This window comes from Macrobrachium rosenbergii, chromosome 6, assembly GCF_040412425.1.
Source record: "Macrobrachium rosenbergii isolate ZJJX-2024 chromosome 6, ASM4041242v1, whole genome shotgun sequence".
Taxonomy (NCBI): Eukaryota; Metazoa; Arthropoda; class Malacostraca; order Decapoda; family Palaemonidae; genus Macrobrachium; species Macrobrachium rosenbergii.
In genome coordinates, this window is record NC_089746.1 from 31084462 (window position 1) to 31104679 (window position 20218).

The following is a 20218-nucleotide window of genomic DNA, read 5'->3' on the forward strand; positions in this document are numbered from 1 at the left end:
AAGTTTTTGAGAGAAGCCTTATCCAAAAACCTAAACTAAGGTAATGTTAAATTTCATCCTAAACCCTGGTGGGATTATTTGAAATTTCCATCCAAAAAGATTGAAACATCCTTTCAAATTTAATTTTGAGCGATATTCCAGTTAGCACAGCGGAGACTGAAGACAGCAAACTGATATCCTCTGATCGCTGGAACAAAAACCTGCTCTGCGTACCCGAGATATCGGAGACTTTGGTAAGGTATCTACAGTGGTGCGGGTGCTGGTTATCCCCTGGACAAAGACTAATATCAATAAACCGAGCACTGTTATTGATACAGTCTAACAGCAAAGGGCCTTATAGAATAGAGGATTGCTTCCTTAGCCGCTCCAACAAAAGCTTTTAGCTCGTAACGGACGGTTGACAATCTCTACAGTTAGATGAAGCCTGTGGAAGTTTGAAGAGATCTGTTCAGTAAGACTGAAAGATCTTTCCTGAACAGCAGGTGAAGAACATCAACCGCCTGGAAAGGAAATTCGAGAAACAGTTCCCATTGAGGCCATCTAGGAGCTATCAAAATCATTCTTTGTTCTGCAAAAGCTCACAACTCACTTCAAGCAAACACGAAAAGCGTAAATGTCTAAATTCGACCACTCTTTACGCAAGAATAGAGAAGTTGAATTGTCGGAAAAGACACCTCTGGCCAGATGCTCTGCTTGCACAAAACCATTCCAGACCGGCAAAGGCTCTAGATTGCCTTCTAAACAATTTGCTCACCACTACAGTCCAACTCTTGACATCAAATATTTCTCGGAAAGGTCTCCCCAACCTACCTCCGGAACATCTGAGGACAATGCAAGGTCTGGGTTCACATTAGGTTTACAGGAACTCATTACTACACAACCTAATGCTTTCATCTTAGGTTGCAATAGATGACAATGCAAAAGCAGAAACAAGCACAATACCGTACAAGTGTGTTAGTCAGAAATAGACCTAAAATATTTCGGCAGATTCACGTCGTCTGCACAAGGACACTGAATGAAGAATTCTGACAAGAACTTAAACATTCCATCGCCATCTAGTGGGATAGATGATTACACACAGTCCTAGCAGGTCAGCCGTGTTTTAATTTTAAATGCCGATCGCACCTAGTGGAGAGGAGATATTAGGCCAACTTTTAACAGTACGGCAAGATTTCATTCCAAACAAGAATTATTTCCTTTTTTCACACAGTAACCCAGCATACTTATAGCAGTAGCGTAATACTTCAAAGTGACGCACTAGCAGGATGTTCCTAACTAGAATATATTTTAGAGTTACGAGTACTATCAGCATTAACATTAAATATGGTAATCTGCGAGTAGATCAACTGGTGTAAACTAAAGGCCACATGCCAGCATATTTACCTAGTACACCCTGACATTGATATAAACTAAAGGCCACATGCCAGCATATTTACCTAGTACACCCTGACATTGAATCTATCTCTTGACCATCATCTAACTTTTGTCTACAACAATTTACATAATTTCTAAACCTATGGGACTTCAAGTCTGTAATAATTCTTTGTACTTGTGAGCCCATACGACTTATAAGGGCTAAATATGCTTTATATGCTATGTGTATTTGAGAGGCATTAGGGAATTTAGGCGGCTTAAATACGCTCTTAGCACAGAGAGAGAGAGAGAGAGAGAGAGAGAGAGAGAGAGAGAGAGAGAGAGAGAGAGAGAGAGAGCGCTTAAATACTCTTTGCAGAGAGGGAGAGGGAGATCCCCCCTTCAGATATTCAGAAGGGATTAAGATGCCCGTCACACAACGTAACACTATGCCAAGCCCCATCATAAGTGGGGACAAATGTAAAACCTGAATGTTATCTACTAAATTTACTAAGGTCTGAATTATCATCAGCTGCAGAGGATATATATTTCACACAACTTTAGTCGCCCATGTGCTTTCCTTTCCACATCAGTATAATCAGTGGGCTTTCCAATTCGAAATGTACCCAAATACATTATCGCCGCTGCAAGTATTAAGTTTCCCTAGTATTAATTCAGTTATAGATGTGAAGTTTCCCTAGTATTAATTCAGTTATAGATATGGTTTCCCTAGTATTAATTCAGTTATAGATATGGAGTTTCCCTAGTATTAATTCAGTTATAGATATGTTTCCCCTAGTATTAATTCAGTCATAGATATGACGTAAAACATTTACAAAAGCAATGAACTAATTTTAGTAACCTTACCCTGCCGATATTGCTGCGTCAGAGGACCCAACAGATAACTCATGAAGTTGATGAACTTGTTGACCAGCACAAAACGTGATCAAAAACCTTTTTTTCTTTAAAAGACCATAATGACTTACATAGGATTCTCCATAACCCAAGTGTGTCACTGGATATACTGAGGTTAAAGTGCTTAGTCCTGTTACAGATCGGACTACTTGAAGGCCAAGACCATCCTGAGTTTGAAGGAAAAAATAGTGTATAAGTAGATTCTCTCATCCCAATGGGGCCTGTTTTCTGTTTTAAAGTATGACCAAACAATCAGGCAGAAGCACTTACAAATTCAAAAAAGGATATCACGGTAGACTTAGCAGTAATGACAATCCTCTTGAGACCAGTCGCAGGTACCACAAATTCAAATCCAACTGCAGCATCCAACTCCAAATTCTTAGGACCTAGTGGGTGATTTTATGATTTAAGGACCTGGGTGGTGTTTTATGATTTATCTGTGTGGTCTAAATTAAAAGCTGAAATAACCTTCCAATATAAAAAAAAAAATTCTTTACCTGCTCCTGGGCAATTTATAGCCTCCGTCCCACAAGGAACACATGAATCTCCATTGAAACCTAATCCATACTTGCAAAGGCATGCATTAGGCACACAACATGCACAACTTTCATGGCTTCGACCAATCTGAAAAGATAACATGTTAAATGGTTTCTTAAAAATAAAAATGAATTTCAAACTTTACGGTTAAATTTGCAGAAGCTGAAGCTTACCGGAGGACTAGATCCGTCACAACGACATCCACTCGTAGTTTTTGTCCATTCATTACGCACTTTTATTACTTGAAGAGAACCATCTACCATGACATACCCAAAGCCATCTTGAGCCTGGAACAAGCCAACTTTTTCAGGTTCAAAAGAATACCAAACGATTCTACTGCAAGACAGATAACTGGATTAACGACACCATTGTTTAAGTTTTCTGTACATTCTATCAAGCTTAGATAATTTGAGTTACTAACCTTGTATATTGCTGTCAGATTTGAAAGTCCCAGATGAAATACATTTGTAACTGTCAAACTTCCCGCGTATCCAGCGAACTCGAAGCTGTCTACAACAACAACTAAGGGAAAGATTGATAAAGTTCAGAATTCCTACATTAAATTCTCATTCCTAAAAATTAACTGATTTCGGCAAATCTTTATATCAGTGTACCCGAGACTAAATTTCAAACTGAAATTACTCCATTCAAAACAAAGTTTAAGACTACCTACTTTTGCTTAGTTTAATAAATTTTTTATGTCCACCGAAAATTAAAGAGTAATATTATTGATACATTCGAATATTTTTTGTACATACCTTCCCTGTTCCCAACTCCCGTATCAAAAGTATATGCATGTCCAAAATCAGGAGGGGGCACAACAGCCACAGGCTCTAATACTTGTCTCTTTTGTCTTCCTATTTTACTTAACATTTCTTGGTGATTTCGTAGTTGATCCTGATACATCCTAAAGACATCTACCTGAAGGCGTTCTAGTTTCTCATCAAGGATGTTATCCAACTGAAAGTTAATTTCAATAGCTAGTTTCTCCTGTTTAAGGATAATCGCCCTCCACTGAAACCCACAACTACCAGTTTTGAATACTATAAACTGCATTTACTACAACGCAACGTAGTGATAAACCTTCAAATTTCAAACCCGTAAAAACCAGAATATTTTAAAGTTTTTCATTGTAAATAAGACCATCTTTCTCAAAAGCATTTAGTATCTTCCCCCGAAGTCATCAAATACGAGGCCATAGTAAACTGCTACCAGCTTAAAAAAATTATTTCAGAACTTACTTTTTTTGGATCTAGGCTATCAAGCTTAATTGAAGCATCTAAGCTGCTCGAGGCAAGCATACCATGCACTGGTAATGCAAAAATGAAAGGTAACAAAAGCCACTTCATAGCTGCCTGTGGAAAAAAAGGGGTTTGCATTTATCATGATCTTAAAAAACTAAGACATGAAGGTAAATCAAAGAAAATGCTTAAGTAACATTCCAATAACATTTAAAAGATTCACAATAAAGTTATTAAAACTTTAGAGAAAATTAAAGTCGAGCAATCCTGCCTAAGAACAAAGTAAATTATTAGATCAAGTAAACACTTAATTCAGCTTGTTCTACTACAGCAATAGTATAGGCAGCCAAATCATTATTTGGCAGGCCACTTATTTCCCAGTCTTCAGCACATTTAAAGCAATCTTTCAAGTGTCACTCATAGAATCTCACTGCAGATTTTTTAAGCTTTGATACCTTTTTGCCCAATGGAAGTCAATTGCTAGTAAAGAATCTGTTAGCTGACAAGATACCTCACAGTGCCTGTAATCATCCTGTTCTACAACCAATCTTAAAGTGTCACGACATCAAGAGTGAATGACTGTATTCATGAAATGTGGGCCGTATGACAACCCTGGGGCCAGAAAGACCATTCACCAGTGTCACAGCAGTCAATACATGAATCAAGTGAGCGGAAAAACATGCATATTAATTCATATTCACCCAGTCACACATGCTAGATATTAAAAATCATTCACACGTTAAACATCCCACATATAATTCCATTACAAAACATAAAGCATAAAAATCATTTTGTTAAACACCTAAAATCTTTAAAACATCAAAGAGAAATTACGCAAAAAGAAAGACGGGAAGGACACACATCATGCTGTTTAAATAAGAAGCATCGTACCAGAATGTGCTCAACAGACACAGTGCATTTCTGTCATCTAAAATATACTACTTGTGTAGGACAGATTCTTTGTACTCTAAACAACTTCCAACCTTTCGGTTCATATTAAAATTTGTGGGTCAGGGGCTAATCTTGGTGCTTATTTATGTTACCTGTTGTCAAGGAATGGGTAACAGACACCTTTCTTGCCACTTCCGTAAAACCTATGACCTAACTAGTCTTGACATCATTCAAAGGGGGTGGGGGACTTTGCTTCACTGTCTACGGTCTTATTATGGTAAACTCTTATGAAGGGGGAACTCAGCAAATGAAAAATTTTGTGCCAACAAGAAAGGTAAATGAGCTAACTTTTTTGGACTCTGGGTGAAAACTACTTTCAACACGAAAATCTTATAAAGTACTCTTAAGGCAAATTTACACTACAAAATAAAACATGTCAAACAGTTGACAAATTATAAAATATAAGGAAACTTAATATATTTAAGCCAAAGGGCAAAAGTGCTCTGACCTATGAGGTCATTCAGAGTTAAGTAAAAAACAGAAAAGTTTTTAAAGGTTTGACAGGAAGAGAACTTCATAGTTACTTTATAAACAAGCATACGTATACACTAACATTTTTACGTATACCCATATATATACAAATATATAATTGTATAGTAAATGCTATGGTATGTGTATATATATATGCACATATATATACATACTGTACATATATATACAATACAATCATACATACACACACGGAAGGATAGGGCCCTACCCTCTTACCGCCCCAGGGACAAGAGAGGGTCAAGGTCATCGCCAAAACAAGCCCCGCCCAAACATCAAAAACTAAATTTTGTTAGTAATATAAGGAAAAAAGGAATGAAAAACTAATACAATGCTGTAGCTACACCATGTAATAACATATGTAAATATAATGTAAATTAACCAACCCTAGTAAATTAAGCATTGTAATTAAAAGTAATAGCAATGTCGCCCCTAATCCCAAACTGCCGTCCTCTGAGCTATAAACAGGACGGAGGATTTTTCTGTGCATCAGTTCTTGCTTGAAAACGCCTAGACACAGGCAAAATTGAATCTTAAAGTGAAATAAATGGAAACCACTACACCACAGTGTCCTTATACAACGATTTTTCAAAAAATAAAAGCAGAAGTGAGAAAATATGAAAAACTTGGTACCATAGTAGTCAATGCCTCAATGGCGTTCGCCTGCAACAAAAATTGTGAAAGAAGAACTCTGCCCAAAAACAACAAATGAATAGTGGTATACGGAGACGCGCCTAGAAGGAGATAAGAAATTCTCCATTTGAGAATTGCAGACGTCACCAACAAATTAAAAACACTGCAACATGAGAAAAGGAATAGATGGGAGACCATATAAAACCTTGCAGATGAACAGCAGCAGCATATCATGAACGCCATTCGGTTGGAATTAAGACATGATGCAACAGATACCAGACACTAAGAAACCACACAAGTTTTATGGTGGGAGAGTAAGGAATGAACAAAAAACAGTTACATCAACATCACTGAAGTAATCCTTACAGATGATTAAATCTGAAATACGGATTAAACTGCCATTACATCGGAAGAACAAACATGCAGGAAAAACGAATAAACAGAAAATTGATAGATAACTTGCAGTAAATGGAACACGAGGGCAAGATCAACATGGAAGATGGATGCATTGAAGAGCTGCTGGGAGAGGCTAACAAGACAAGAGGGCTGAACCAAAGTAAAATGTTAACAACTGGTTTAAAGCAAGCTGCCAAGGAACTTAAAAACAAAGACAATTATACGTAAAGGTGAGAAAGCGGTAGTGCACGTGCTAATGAACCGACAAGAACAAGAGATGAACATTTTAAAGGGCAAAATTCAGCAGAAACCCCACAGGCCAGTTAAAGAAAATGGCACGACTAGCAAAGGAGACCAACAAAGCAGTGCCATGGGAACATTTTCCCCGACCATCGTAGAAAACTTCAGCCCATAAAAACGGTAACCCACTCAGACCGATCATAACTCAAAACACATCCCCAGCCTACAAAATAGCCAAGACCCTGAATGACAATCACCTCGTACATACCGATGAAATAGACACTAAGATCAGCAGTGGGATTCATAGAATTCATAGACATCTCGAAAACTAAAAACCCAACCAGAGAAATCACATCAATGAACGTCGAAAGCTTGTATACTAACATCAGTAGAACACCACCACAAACTTCAGCCACACGCACCGTTCACAAGCAACCCCACCACAAAGCCAAGAGAAGACCATAAGGAACATGCTCGAAGCACGCACAAATTAAAAACCATTTTACTCCCACAAGGAGAATTATTCGCCCAAGTAGATGGTGTAGCTATGGGCTCCCCCCTAGGCGTTCATATGGCGAACACGTACATAGCCAGTTTAGAGGACGCTATTCAGTAACCATGAAAAACCGGAAATCCGCACAGAAACATTGATGACATTTTCATCGCAAACAACGAACAAGATACAGACAATGAAAGAAATCTTTACAGAAAAATCCGGCTTGAATTTCACCATAGAACACGGCGTAGACCAAAAACTACCATTCTTAGACATATCAGTAAACACAGGAACAAGCAGATATGACACGGAGGCATACATAAAGGCAACGAAAGTCGGGCGATCCCTTAATGGGAGGAGAGTGCCCCGAGCTGGATAGAATACAACAGCTGCTCAACAAACTGATTTAAAGATCACAAACAACAGATTTGAAGATAACATGATACAATCAGAAATACACAGGTTTTTTGGCAGCTTCTACCAACAAAACACAAAAGACTAACACAAAAAGATACGACAACATAATATATTACCATACTGATTTTAACAATGAATACAACAGACCCATGCAAGAAGATAGGACAACATTACCAAACTTTTTTACCGATGAATACAACAGCAACATCAAGAAAATTAAGAAAGGAGTCAAGCCAGGAGCCACCTACACCGACATAAACATACGGATATATTGAAAGCCCAACCTACTGGCATTCCTTGTAATGAAAAAAAGCAGACGACTACCCATGTTTATGAATTTATTTGCCCCGAGGAGGAATGCAGACCTTCCACTGAAAACCACATCAGTAGGAAATCAACTACACTTACCGAAGATTGCGCACAGAAACACGGGAGCCATTTTTCAACACTACACAGACAAGCACAAGAAACCATCGTTACAAGAACTGACAGACCACACCAGAATAAAATACAAATGCCATACATATCGGAACTTAACAATAACAGAAGCTGTGTTTATTTTATAACAACATGCAAGCCGACCCGCGGCTAGATGGAAGACAGGGCCCTACCCTCTTACAGACCCAGGGACCTTAGACAGGGCCAAGGTCAACGCCAAAACAAGCCCCGCCCAAACACCGCAGACGAATAAATTAATTTTTTAGTAATACAAGTAGAAATAACAAAAATAATACAATTATGTAGTTAACCAATGTAATATTGTAAATATAATTAACCAACCCTTAGTAAATTAAGGGTTGTAATTGAGTAACAGCCAAACCAACCCCGCCCCCTTAAACCCAAACTGTCGTCCTCTTGGAGCTACAAATAGAACGGAGCATGTTTGTCACTGTGCATCAGTTTTTGCTTGAAAAACCATGTACACAGGCGAAACGGAACTGTATCAAGTGAAATATTCAAAACCACTCCATGACTGTCTTTATCCACAATCTTGAAAACAAGTTGAAAGCAGGAGTGAGAAAATATGAAATAGTACCAAAGAAATCACTGCGACAAAGGCGATCGCCTAAAACAAAAAATGTGCATACATATGCATAGCCTATATGCAGTATATGTATATATACAACATGTACACATACAAGTATAAATGCATAATACATGTAATACAAATACATATGTTTTGTTTTAATAGTTAAATTATATAACATGAAAAATTTATATAGCTACAAATTTAAAAATTTCATCCCTATATCTTACTCCTAGTCCATAGGAGAGTTCGTTAAAACTGCGGAATAGTTACGCTCTGCTTTGCTAGGCTATTTGGTTACCCGATGGTAAGGCATCCATTAAAATATCTGATTTGAAGCAGTGCAACATGAAATAACGTATGATTTTCATAGACTGTTTAATAGGTCTGCTGAACTCGGTACAATTTTAATCTACAATGCTGGTGTAGGTCACATTGATCATTGCATTTTTGACAACAGACAAAGGTAAAAGCATAATAGGCTACCATTGCTCATAGAAATCGTTTACAATCTAAAATTAAAATTTTTAAGCCACTATTAAAGTTTTGGAACCTTAAAGGCCTACTAGCGTAACAGGGTGCCTTTTCGCCAGTTTTAAAAAATTATTAACTTGAAACATTCTCGTGCACATCCTTCAAACCGCTTTTTGACAATCCGTAGGAACCAAACTCCACTAAGTGCAAGAGAACTGGCTTTTCAAAATCACCCACAACACTTGCAACTTGGCCTGCTCCAAGTTTCAGTACCCTTAACAACTATACTCAGGTTATCTCTCACATACTACCTATACACCACTTTAACCTAAGATCATTCTTGCAACTATTAAACCGTAACACAACCTTACCTTTCTCAATGGCAGCTCTGCCAACAGCAACACCATGGAATTTTGATAAGCGAAATCCCAGACACCGGATCCCACCACCAGTCACGGAATACTGGTGTTCACTGAAAACCTATCGTTTTGGCTTTGTTCATGCACGTCATAGCCAATCACAGCTGTCCCCTTGCCAAATACGATGGTTCTGTAATCCCATTGGTGGATTGGGACTGGAGACAGCAGTTGGGAAACATTTAAGAGCCAACAATCCAGCCATGTATTCTCCGTAGTCCTACAATGGTAGGATCTATAGTTATTTATTCGTAAAGAAGTGAGTCAAATCCTGTCCTGAGTGCAACATCAATACCAATAATAATAGTAATAATATCTCCATTTGCATGAACTTGAAGCGTCTTTCCCGTTCGTAACATCACCATATCAAAGCAATAATAACAATTATCAAACTTAAAAACCAGAGGTAACTTCCTGTCATTGCAGCTGAATATCACTGAAATACGTGACGAATAATGAACAAGAGGGAAGGTACTTGGGCAAAGATTGCATGACCAGTTTTCATGCCGAAGTTAACACTGTGTGTATGTGTGTGTGTGTGTGTGCAAGTTTTAGCTATAGGAGTATGGAGAAGCCGCCGCGAAATCGCATTTACAGTTTCAGGTTCATCCTGCATGTGGGAACTACCTCTGAATATATTCATTGCCCCTCTCCTTACTTTATCAATTTCGTTCCGTTTCTTGATTCATTCTTATCCCAAGACTCATTTATTTTCCTTTGCATGTTCACTCCACTGGCCCATCGTCATTTTTTATCTTTGGCCTTTTCATCTTCGTCGCTGGCCTGGCAGCTGTTACTTTTCGTTATCCTGTGGTGAAGATTACCTTGTCTTGTCTTATATTACTTTTCCGGGTCGGTTCGTTGTCTCCTCAGTATATCCATAAATTCGTATTGCATTTATTTTGCTTTTTAACACTTTTTACGAGTCTTTACGATTTCAGATGCTGCTTTCTTTATTACAAGATTTTGATAAAATGTCTGATTAAAAATTAGTGACTCTAGCATTTTTTTAAGTGAGCGCTTTTGTATAAATACTAACGTTGACCCAACGCCACGCACCTGCAGAGCTATCAAAAATTCTCCAGAAAAAAAAAAAAAAAAAAGTGAGGTGGGGATAGAGGTTGCGGATCAGCATTTGTGAATGTGGCGAATTGGTAGCCGCTAATAACATCGTTCAAACAGGTAGGGTAAACTAAGCGCTTCCACTGCCTGAAGTGAGAATGCCTAGGTTTTCCTTGAATTTCCTTGATAGCTATTTCATTTTCCTTGATTTCACCCTTGATTGTCATTCGTACAAGGAAAAAACAGCATCACATTTGTTTTGAGAGATGAAATTTCACATAACAACAGGACTCCTAGGAAGACAGCAAGAAACTTATTCTGTATGTGTATACACACACACACACACATATATATATATATATATATATATATATATATATATATATATATATGTATATATATATATATATATATATATGTGTGTGCATAATATGTATATAAGTATGGGTTACGTTGTTTAATCAAATTATTCCTTTCAGTACACCTATTTTCAGAATAAATGGCTTTACTTGCAAAACTTCTCCCCCCCCAAAAAAACATACAAAAACAACATCAAATTATTCATTTCAGTATATTTATTCTCAGAAAGGATATATTGCCCTCCGTGTTCATTATAAAAAAAACAAACGGTAACACTGTGAATTAGAATATTTCTTAGAAATGATACTATAGAGCTTCCCTTGTTAATTTTGAGAACAAAACCTGAAATATCACCAAACTGAATTCTACCTTTTCCTCTTACATGCACGCTACACTGTAATATTATCCAGCATGCAGCGGTAAGAAAGTTGGAACAATACCACTGTGCATTTCAGGGCCGTGTCTGATTGATTTTCATCGATAAAATCTTACCAAAGCATCGGATATGGCTCGTATTTTGGAAATAGCTATTTGAAGCCACAGCCTAATTGGCGAAAATATGTAGTGATGTCTAACATGGATAATTAAGGCACTTACCAGAGTAAATCAAGGAAATTTAAAGGAAAACTTAGCTAAATCCAGCAGGCTTGTAGATAGAGGCTAGTAAAACGTCATTACTGAAGGCCCTCCCACTCATTGACGTACTTTACTAGACACCCTGCCCATATACTTTATGAATGAAGACTCTAATGTTGGTAATAGTAGTATATGGAATTCTTATATTGCTTCACACACTCAAACACATACCTTACATTCTCTCTCTCTCTCTCTCTCTCTCTCTCTCTCTCTCTCTCTCTCTCTCTCTCTCTCTCTCTCTCTCTCTCTCTCTCTCTCTCATCTTTTCGATGAATCTCTTAACTTGTGTTCTGAATTTTAATATACCTTTTTAGTGTGTATGTAAGGAAGTGTGAGTAAATGTATTTATTGTACTTACGTGTTCCAGTATGAGAACATGTTCCTATGTGCAATTTTTAATTTCATTTTAATTCGTTCATCATCATACTGAATGATCTATTGGGTCCCAGTGTTTGGCCTCTGGCCTAGACCTGGTATTTTAATCTAATCCTTCGGGCCAGCCCTATGAGAGCTGAGGGTCACCTCAGTGGTCTGGTTAAACTACTTTAATAATAATAATCTAAGTAGAGTACAATACGGGAATGGGCATCAAATGAGAATATTAATTGTGTAATACAGTTCCATGGCGCAATTGCTTCCTTTATTGTCTCAAAAGTTCCAGTTTCAGTTTCTGTTGCTTCTCATTGTCTCAAAAGTTCCAGTTCTTAGTGCCCTTAGCTGGTAATGAATGTAACAACGCAAGTGTTCTAAACTTAACTTCCTTAATGCATGATCAGTCCCATAATAAACCCACAGTGCTTGGTACAGCACACTACTCCCCCTTCATTATTTTGTTTGTGCTTCTGAGTCAGTTTTGTTGCTTCTATACGCTTGATTCACTTACTTGAAACTGATACTAATGTTTGTTATAGGGTTGTTGAGTGGTTATCAGTGACTCTATGTGTTCCCAGTTTTATCTTTTATTTATTTATTCATCGTTCAGTTTTCAGTTATTTTGATTATTTCATTTACAGTTACCTATTCGTTCAATTTGAGCATCAGTTATTTTGATTATTTCATTTATAATTGTTTATTATAAAAATTAATATTTCATTTAATCATAACTCAAAACAGTTGTAGTGCTGAATGATATATTTGTATGTCTTAAAACTCATTTAGTCCAAGCGCGTGTGGCTATGCATTATTATATATATATATATATATATAAATTTTTAATCCACTAATCCATTATAGTATATCATCTTACAATTTTATTCACTAATCCATTTATAGTATTATCGTTTCTATATCCTACTCTCAAGGTATTCTTATTGTACAAGAGGGTCAAATATCTGTGCTTCTACGATCATTATCATACTACTGGGAACCCTGCTATTACGTCTGATGTCATAGTTTACGTCACAACCAGCCTCTTTCTGGTGCTTACTAAATTTAGCTAAGTTTCCCTTTAAATTTCCTTGATTTACTCTGATAAGTGCCTTAATTATCCACATTAGACATCACTGCATATTTTTGCCAACTAAGCTGTGGCTTCAAATAGCTATTTCCAAAATACGATCCATATCCGATGCTTTGGTAAGATTTTATCGACGAAAATCTATTATACACGGCCCTGAAATGCCCAGTACTGATACCGGCAAGCCGGTGACTCCATTGAGAGAGAGAGAGAGAGAGAGAGAGAGAGAGAGAGAGAGAGAGAGAGAGAGACCTCAAAGTCTTGATAAAGCTGTTACTGTTGCTAAAGTGAATCCATAAATTGATTTCGTGGGTACTGAGTTCATCATTTGCGTTGGTTTTATTTTTTTGGATGCAGGCTGATCGTGGCTTTAGGGCTATAGCTAGCAGCATGAATCTTTTCCATGGACTTAAGAGCGAGTTTCGCTGTAAGAAGCCATTCTTGAACGTAGTTTACTGCATCGTAATGACGAACAACATGGGCAAATTATATTGAATTAGACTTGTCTCTTTAAGAATATACGATGTTTAATGACGTTCAATGCGCCTCGGTTGTTTACTCAAGTCCAGAAGTTCACACCAGAACTTTTTGTTCACGTAATAACGCCTTGCCCTAACTCACAGGCCGCCATCGTGCGAGGATTGAGCTAACAAAAGGCCGGCTCAATCTACAGGGTGCCCCACAAAAAACAGGAAATTTTAGATTTACATTTTGTATTTTACACACGTATTTTACCGTGTATTTTACTTTATCAGTGAACTAAAAAAAAAAATTATCTAACATACACTCCTGACCTCATTGAATCTAACGAATGGCCATCAGAAAGTCCAGATCTCAACGTAATGGATTTTGCCATGAAGGGTTTACTGTTACATCATCTTCAGTTACAAAGGGGAGAGATCACAGACATACAGTCACTCAAGAACTCTGTTGATGGAGGCTTGACCATCTACGTCATTGTGCAGCTGCCCACAGAAATCATTTTGAACACCACATTTAACATTTTTGTTCTGTTTTAACAACGTTTCTGTTAACAACAACTGTTTTCTGTTTCCAGCCATTAAATAAACTGTACCAAATTTTTTTTTTTGTTTTTTTTTTGTTGCAATCCCTTTAAATCTTTCAACCCATTAATGGCACGAGTCTGTTGCTTTTTCAAAGCCAGTGAATGAAACTGAGGCAGATACTGGGTCAAGAGCAGGGTGTTCCTGGTTTAGAAAACTCCAGTTGGAGACATTTGGAGTTCATTGTCCTCAGGAAAATTTTTTCTTTTCTTTTATGGAGGAGCATGTTAAAACGATTATATACGCAAAACCTGAATAGTTAGCTTTGGATCCAGTTAAAAAGTTAAAAAGTTGGATGTATAGTCTTAGTTTAACCAGAAAACCACTGAGCTGCAAAAATATAACCTCTGTGGAATGCAGTAGATTTAGACTTATTTTACGTGGGAACCAGGTGGTTACCTAGCAACAGGACCTGTCGGCTGGGATTTGATCGATATCAAAATTTATGGCGAGAAATGAGGTTTTTATCAGTGCTGACAACCTTCCTCTTCTGATAAAGACCTGGCCGGTCGACGAACGGGCCAGAATCGATGCTCTTCCAACGAAGAACTCTCATCCAGTCAGAAAATAGGCTATCTCAATTCTTCCAGTTTGACAATGATTGTTGGGAAATCAGTGGGACTAACACCAACTTATCGAGATATCGGGTCATAATAGCAGGCTGAAATAAGCACGTAATTTTGCAAATGGTTTGTAATTTCTAATATTTCACCTTCTGCAATTTTAATTATTGACGTCAGCCATGAACAGGGGATCTTTTGACAAACAATGAAATAGATAATGGTAAACAGCCTCGTGAGGTCATAACGGTAAATACAATAAACATGTTTTGTCTTATCTTTTAAAAGTTTAGGATTGTTTTTTCGTGCCGAGGTCGACCAGGACTCTCTTTTATTATAATAACTTGTATTTTTAAAATATTAAAACTTGTTTATGACTTTTTGTGAGTTTTCATTAAAACTCAAGCTCATGTGTGCTGACAGATATTCAAGCAAATACGGCTTTCATCTACTGATTGTCATGTCTTTGAAAGATAGTCTCTTTATGGCAGCTATGTCATTAGTTTTTCTTCGGTAGAGATCATTTTATTCTCTCAACGGTGTTTAAGTTTTCCTAGGAAACAACACTCAATTCATTTTAGTGGCGACCCAAAACGGGGTGGAAGAGCCCTCTTCATATTGATCCAGTGACACTGTTGGAGGCATTTTGTGGGGTGCTCATTGTTGTGGTAACGGCCAATGGATTGAATAGAAAAGGTCATTTTATTTCGGGGTACTGATAGGGACAATCGTCATGAAAATATCATCTGTAGGTCCAATTCTAGGCAACCAGCAATGGTTCTTGCAAGGGTGCAAAAATATGTCTAATCCCGACACCCAGCCCTAGAGAGCTGTTAATCAGCTCAGTGGTCTGATTATAAAGTGAAGATATACTTAACTTTTTATGCATCCAGCCCTCTCCAGGATTTTTTCCCTTGAAGTCTTCTGACTTGAACAAAATCTCTCTATTTTATCTTTAGATCTTGGTCCATTTTTTAATGTTTTTCTGTTTTTGTATCTAGAGATTAACTGGAAATCTATTATTATTACCATATTATTATTATTATTATTATTATTATTATTTTATTATTATTATTTTACTCGAATAATAAATGCAGAAAAGAAATTTAAATTTTTTCATTCAAAGTGTTTAATGTTGCAAGTCTTCATTTTCCTTATCAAACTCTTATTGTTTCTAAGTTCCTTTCAACCAGTCAGTATTTGGGGGTTATTATTATTATTTGGGGAATACTCACTTCAGGTAAATTTCAGTGAAGACGATTGCATTAGATGAAGTATTTACTTTTTAATTACTCTTTCTAAATTTCTTCTAACTTTCTTGTACATGGATTTTTCTCAAGAACTTGCTAGTTCAAAGAGAATGCATTTGTAGATAATGAAGAGCGAGATTTTATTATGTAGCACTCTCTGTTTACAATGGATCTGACACGTTTCACCTTGGTAAGAATGCACATCAAGTTATCTTCAGGGTTACTGTTGTTGTATTAAGGTTAAGTCATTCTTTCACCGGCACAAGCTCTTGCTCCTAGAGCAATCTGTAACCGATTTCTAAATGTGGAACAGATAAGGGAAATGGCAAATAAGGAAATAAATGGGTTTGATCCCCAGGGTTGCAATCCCTTTAAACCTTTCATTTCCCATTAGTGGTAGAGGAAAGTACACTGCAGCCAGTGAGTATCGGTTAAGTAGGAGATACTGGGACAGGAAAATTAAAAATTTCTTCTCGAGTTGGAGAAAAAGCACGGCTGTGATGTAACCCATTGTCATAAAAAAAATAGCTCATGTAGGCCTATAGGGAGGAGCATGTTAAACTTGGGAGAAATAACTGCAATACCTGGTAGTTATGTTTTCATCCAGTCAGAAAATAGGCTAATGCAATGGACCAGTTTGAAGCTCTGAGTCACGATTAGCCTATGTTGGGCAATCAGGGGCCTGTAGGCTAACCCCCGCTACACTGGGTGATCGAAATATCCTTACATAGCAGTAGGTACTGAAAATAAGTAGATAATTTTACAGGTGGTTTGTAATTTCTAATATTTCACCTTCTGCAATTTCTGAATTATTGGCTCCTTCATGAACATGAACAGACAGATGTTCTGACAAACAATTGAAAGTAAGGCCTACATAAGAGTTAGGAACAAAGCCCTCATGAGGTCATACATATTTATATATAACCCTGCTTTAATTTATCTTTTATAGGTTAAGGATTGTTTTCGTGATGAGGTCTATTATTCTGCTATTGTTCTTATTATAATAATGTCAGTATTTTTTTAATCATTAACATGCTTGTTTATGTCTTTTTTGTTAGCTTTACATTAAAAGTGTTTGATAGTACCAATAGAACAGTTGTTTTTAATGAAATCCCAACATAACAGTTGATCAGCTGATAGCAGCTAAGTATTTTATGACCTGAGACTTGTTGGTAGCCCTTTTTGTTTTATTGTTCATATATATCCAGTATGTACATTTGTATATATATATATATGTAATATATATATATACATATATATATATGTATATATGTATGTATATATATATATATCATGTGTGTTGTATATATGCATATATGTACACACTGTATATATATATATATATATATATATATATATATATATATATATATATATATATATATATATATATATATATATATATATATGTATATATATTATGTCATGGAATGAAACGTTTGTACGTGAGCAAAAGGAAAACGAAAAAATCAATAGAAATAATATTTTAAACAAATGCCCAAAGCGGCGATTTTCAGTGTTTACTCAAAGGAGATAGTTAACTCCTAGACTGAGATGACACATCAGCCAAAAATAGCAGCCTGGATATTTCAGTAATTTAAAAACAAGCGATATAAATATCACAATAAAAACTCAGGTATCAGTTTCACAGCAGTAATGTAAGGGCTAAGTACGTTCAATGATAGTAATATTCATTTGTACTTGGTTGAGAATCATGCACCAGTGTAGCAAGTCTTATGTAATGTATCCAATTATGCGGTATACACACACACACACATATATATATATATATATATATATATATATATATATATATATATATATATATATATATATATATATATATATATACATCATGTGTTTTATTGTACAAATACAAGAAGGTAGTAGGAAATAAAAATACTACTTGCAAAATTAGCGATATCAAGGATATCCATGGATCGCATTCGGTCATGTTCCGAGAAGCAAGACATTTCTAAGACTTTCGAGTCCTTGTCAAAATGACAACATCGTTTCCGTTCGGACGGAAAGTTGAAACTTTCGGACCTTCGGTTTCGACTGTAACATTGTTCTGGGCGGTAAACATTTAACAGGAGTTTGCTAAGCGATTCTCTTTTCCTCGGTGGGTGCTGTATTCAATATTCAATTCTTTCTTAATTTATCGTAGCGTAATTGCGCCTGTTCTGAAGTTTATTCGAAAAAACCGTGCATCACGCGACTTGAGAACAGTCGGAGCTTGAGATTTCCATCGACTGCCATTTCGTTGGGCAAGTCATGATAAACCCGTGCTTCTGTAAGGTAACACTGGAACTTTGTTGTATTATTGCTAGTATTGTATATTTGTTCTGGGGTTTTTGAATCTTGTTGCGTGTTTAGTCTCGTACAAATCGTTGGCAGTCATTACAATTATTTCTGTGGGCGTTTACCCATAATCTGACGTGAGTAAACGCCCAAAATTTACAGGATTTAGAGTAAGTTGTCCACAGCTCTAAAGCTTTTTGTCTTTTCCAGGATGTTTTGGGTACGAGTTTGACTTTTCGAGTTCCTGTTCTGACTGTCACGCTTCACGCATGGTAAAGCTGCTCTCTTTAGCAACAGGTATGTAGGTATTTTTTTTCTGACAAGTTTAGTTTTAATTTCTTGTCAATTTTTGTCATAAATTTAATGTCATTTACTTTTTAAATTTTTGTGATTTACTTTTTTATTGTCATGTAATTTTTGTACTAAACTTAGTTTTAATTTTTAAACTTAGTTTAATTTGTATATACTGTTCTTAAACAGTATATACCATATCCTCCACCCCTTTGGGGCGGCGCCCCTGGAGGGGTGGGGGAGCCCCCATGTTCTGCATAGTAGGGCGTATGACCTACTATGCAGATTTCTTGGGTGGTTTAGCCGATTAATCGAACTTTCTTTCAGGTGGAAAGTACAGACTTAATTTATTTTTTAGTCTTCTTGTAAGTTCAGACAGGTATTAATTGTTTAAATGTGCTTGGCTACCTCCCACTCTAAGTTTGCAGAAGCTCCCTAAGGTTTGAGGAAATTAATGTTTATGCCATGAAACTGTTACGGAAATATGGATAAATTAGGTATTTGTAGCAATGGATCATTAATGTGGTTACATACGTAATTTTGCATAGTGATAAATAGTATTTAAACCTATATAATTTTAGTTTTCGCTCTTTCACATTTTTGATAATTTTAGTTTGATCACTGGACATATTTAGTGAAGGGTAATTGCATTGTTTGAAGGAAAGTTGTTTTAAATTTATTTCCCCCATGACGAAAGGTGAGGTCGGGTGGTGCAACTGTGATCCCGCGGAGGGAAAGCTTTGGACACGGCTGCGAGGGAGGAACGGCTCTCGATTTGGTGGACCAGTTGGGTGGTCTTTCTCAGGAAGATATTGCCCTCGAAGTTTACAAATTTGGAAGATGTTTGTCTTGAGATTGCTGGCCAGCACATTGGGTGATTTGGCGATGCCTGCTGAATACGTACTGTCTGTTGGATGCGTATTGCTTTTCCCCAACATACGGGAAATTGTCTAATACGATTGAGGATAACGAGCTTCGTTGTCTCCAACCGCCTTTCACTTCTAGTTCAATTGTCAGTCGACGTAGAATCTTGAGTGGATGGATATCTTCGTATGTGTCCTGTGGATGTCCTGTTTATATTCGGCTTAGGATATCCAACCATCGGACTTTCAAGCCCTGACGAACTTTCGCACCTTCAAGCACTACCTTCATCGTAGATTTTCGAACTCGATATCATCCTTGTCCTATTTTTACATTTTCTGAACAACAATATTGTCAGTTAAATTTTCTGAACATCAACGTTGTCAAAGTTAAGTTGTAAATATAATTGTTAAAACTTTTTCTGTACGCCTGCAATTATCCTGAAGGAATCCATAGAAATATTTTCTTCATTTAATGTTAAAGGGTGTAAGAGCCTGGAATTAGTAAGAGCCTGGAGTTAGTCTTATATATGACCCACCTATAACATTAATTGGCAACCTTGCTTCTAATATCTTTAGTCATAGCATATAACTTTTGCTTTTACCATCAGTTTATTGTTAGACGATGTGCGAGACTCAAAGAATTCGTGCCTTTGGGGAAGGGGTGCCTTTGGGGAAGGGGTTTGTTTACGAGGGAGATGATTTAAAGGAGTTTATTCAGGTTTAACAAGCTGAAGAGCGGAATGAAAGGCACGCTAGAGCTGAAGTTAGAGTTGGAAGCAGAAGAAAGGAC

The 20218-nt window shown here is 36.8% G+C and overlaps 1 protein-coding gene and 1 long non-coding RNA gene across 2 annotated transcripts in view; one reads left to right on the plus strand and one right to left on the minus strand.

Annotated features, from left to right (window-relative positions):
• LOC136839421 (uncharacterized) overlaps positions 1–9650 on the minus strand; it is a 32646-nt gene extending 22996 nt beyond the window's left edge. Inside the window, exons 1-8 of the mRNA XM_067105437.1 lie at positions 9541–9650; positions 4047–4160; positions 3564–3765; positions 3227–3327; positions 2979–3092; positions 2766–2892; positions 2539–2654; positions 2221–2435 (exon numbers count right to left, since the gene is read on the minus strand). Of these exons, the coding sequence (XP_066961538.1) occupies positions 2221–2435; positions 2539–2654; positions 2766–2892; positions 2979–3092; positions 3227–3327; positions 3564–3765; positions 4047–4160; positions 9541–9576 (1025 nt within the window). The 5' untranslated portion in view covers positions 9577–9650. The remainder of the gene's footprint in view (positions 1–2220; positions 2436–2538; positions 2655–2765; positions 2893–2978; positions 3093–3226; positions 3328–3563; positions 3766–4046; positions 4161–9540) is intronic.
• An 8374-nt stretch (positions 9651–18024) lies between these two features.
• LOC136839761 (uncharacterized) lies at positions 18025–19844 on the plus strand. Its single transcript, XR_010853449.1, has 3 exons — positions 18025–18271; positions 18485–18571; positions 19263–19844. It is a non-coding gene; the product is annotated as an uncharacterized lncRNA (long non-coding RNA).
• Positions 19845–20218: the final 374 nt, after the last annotated feature.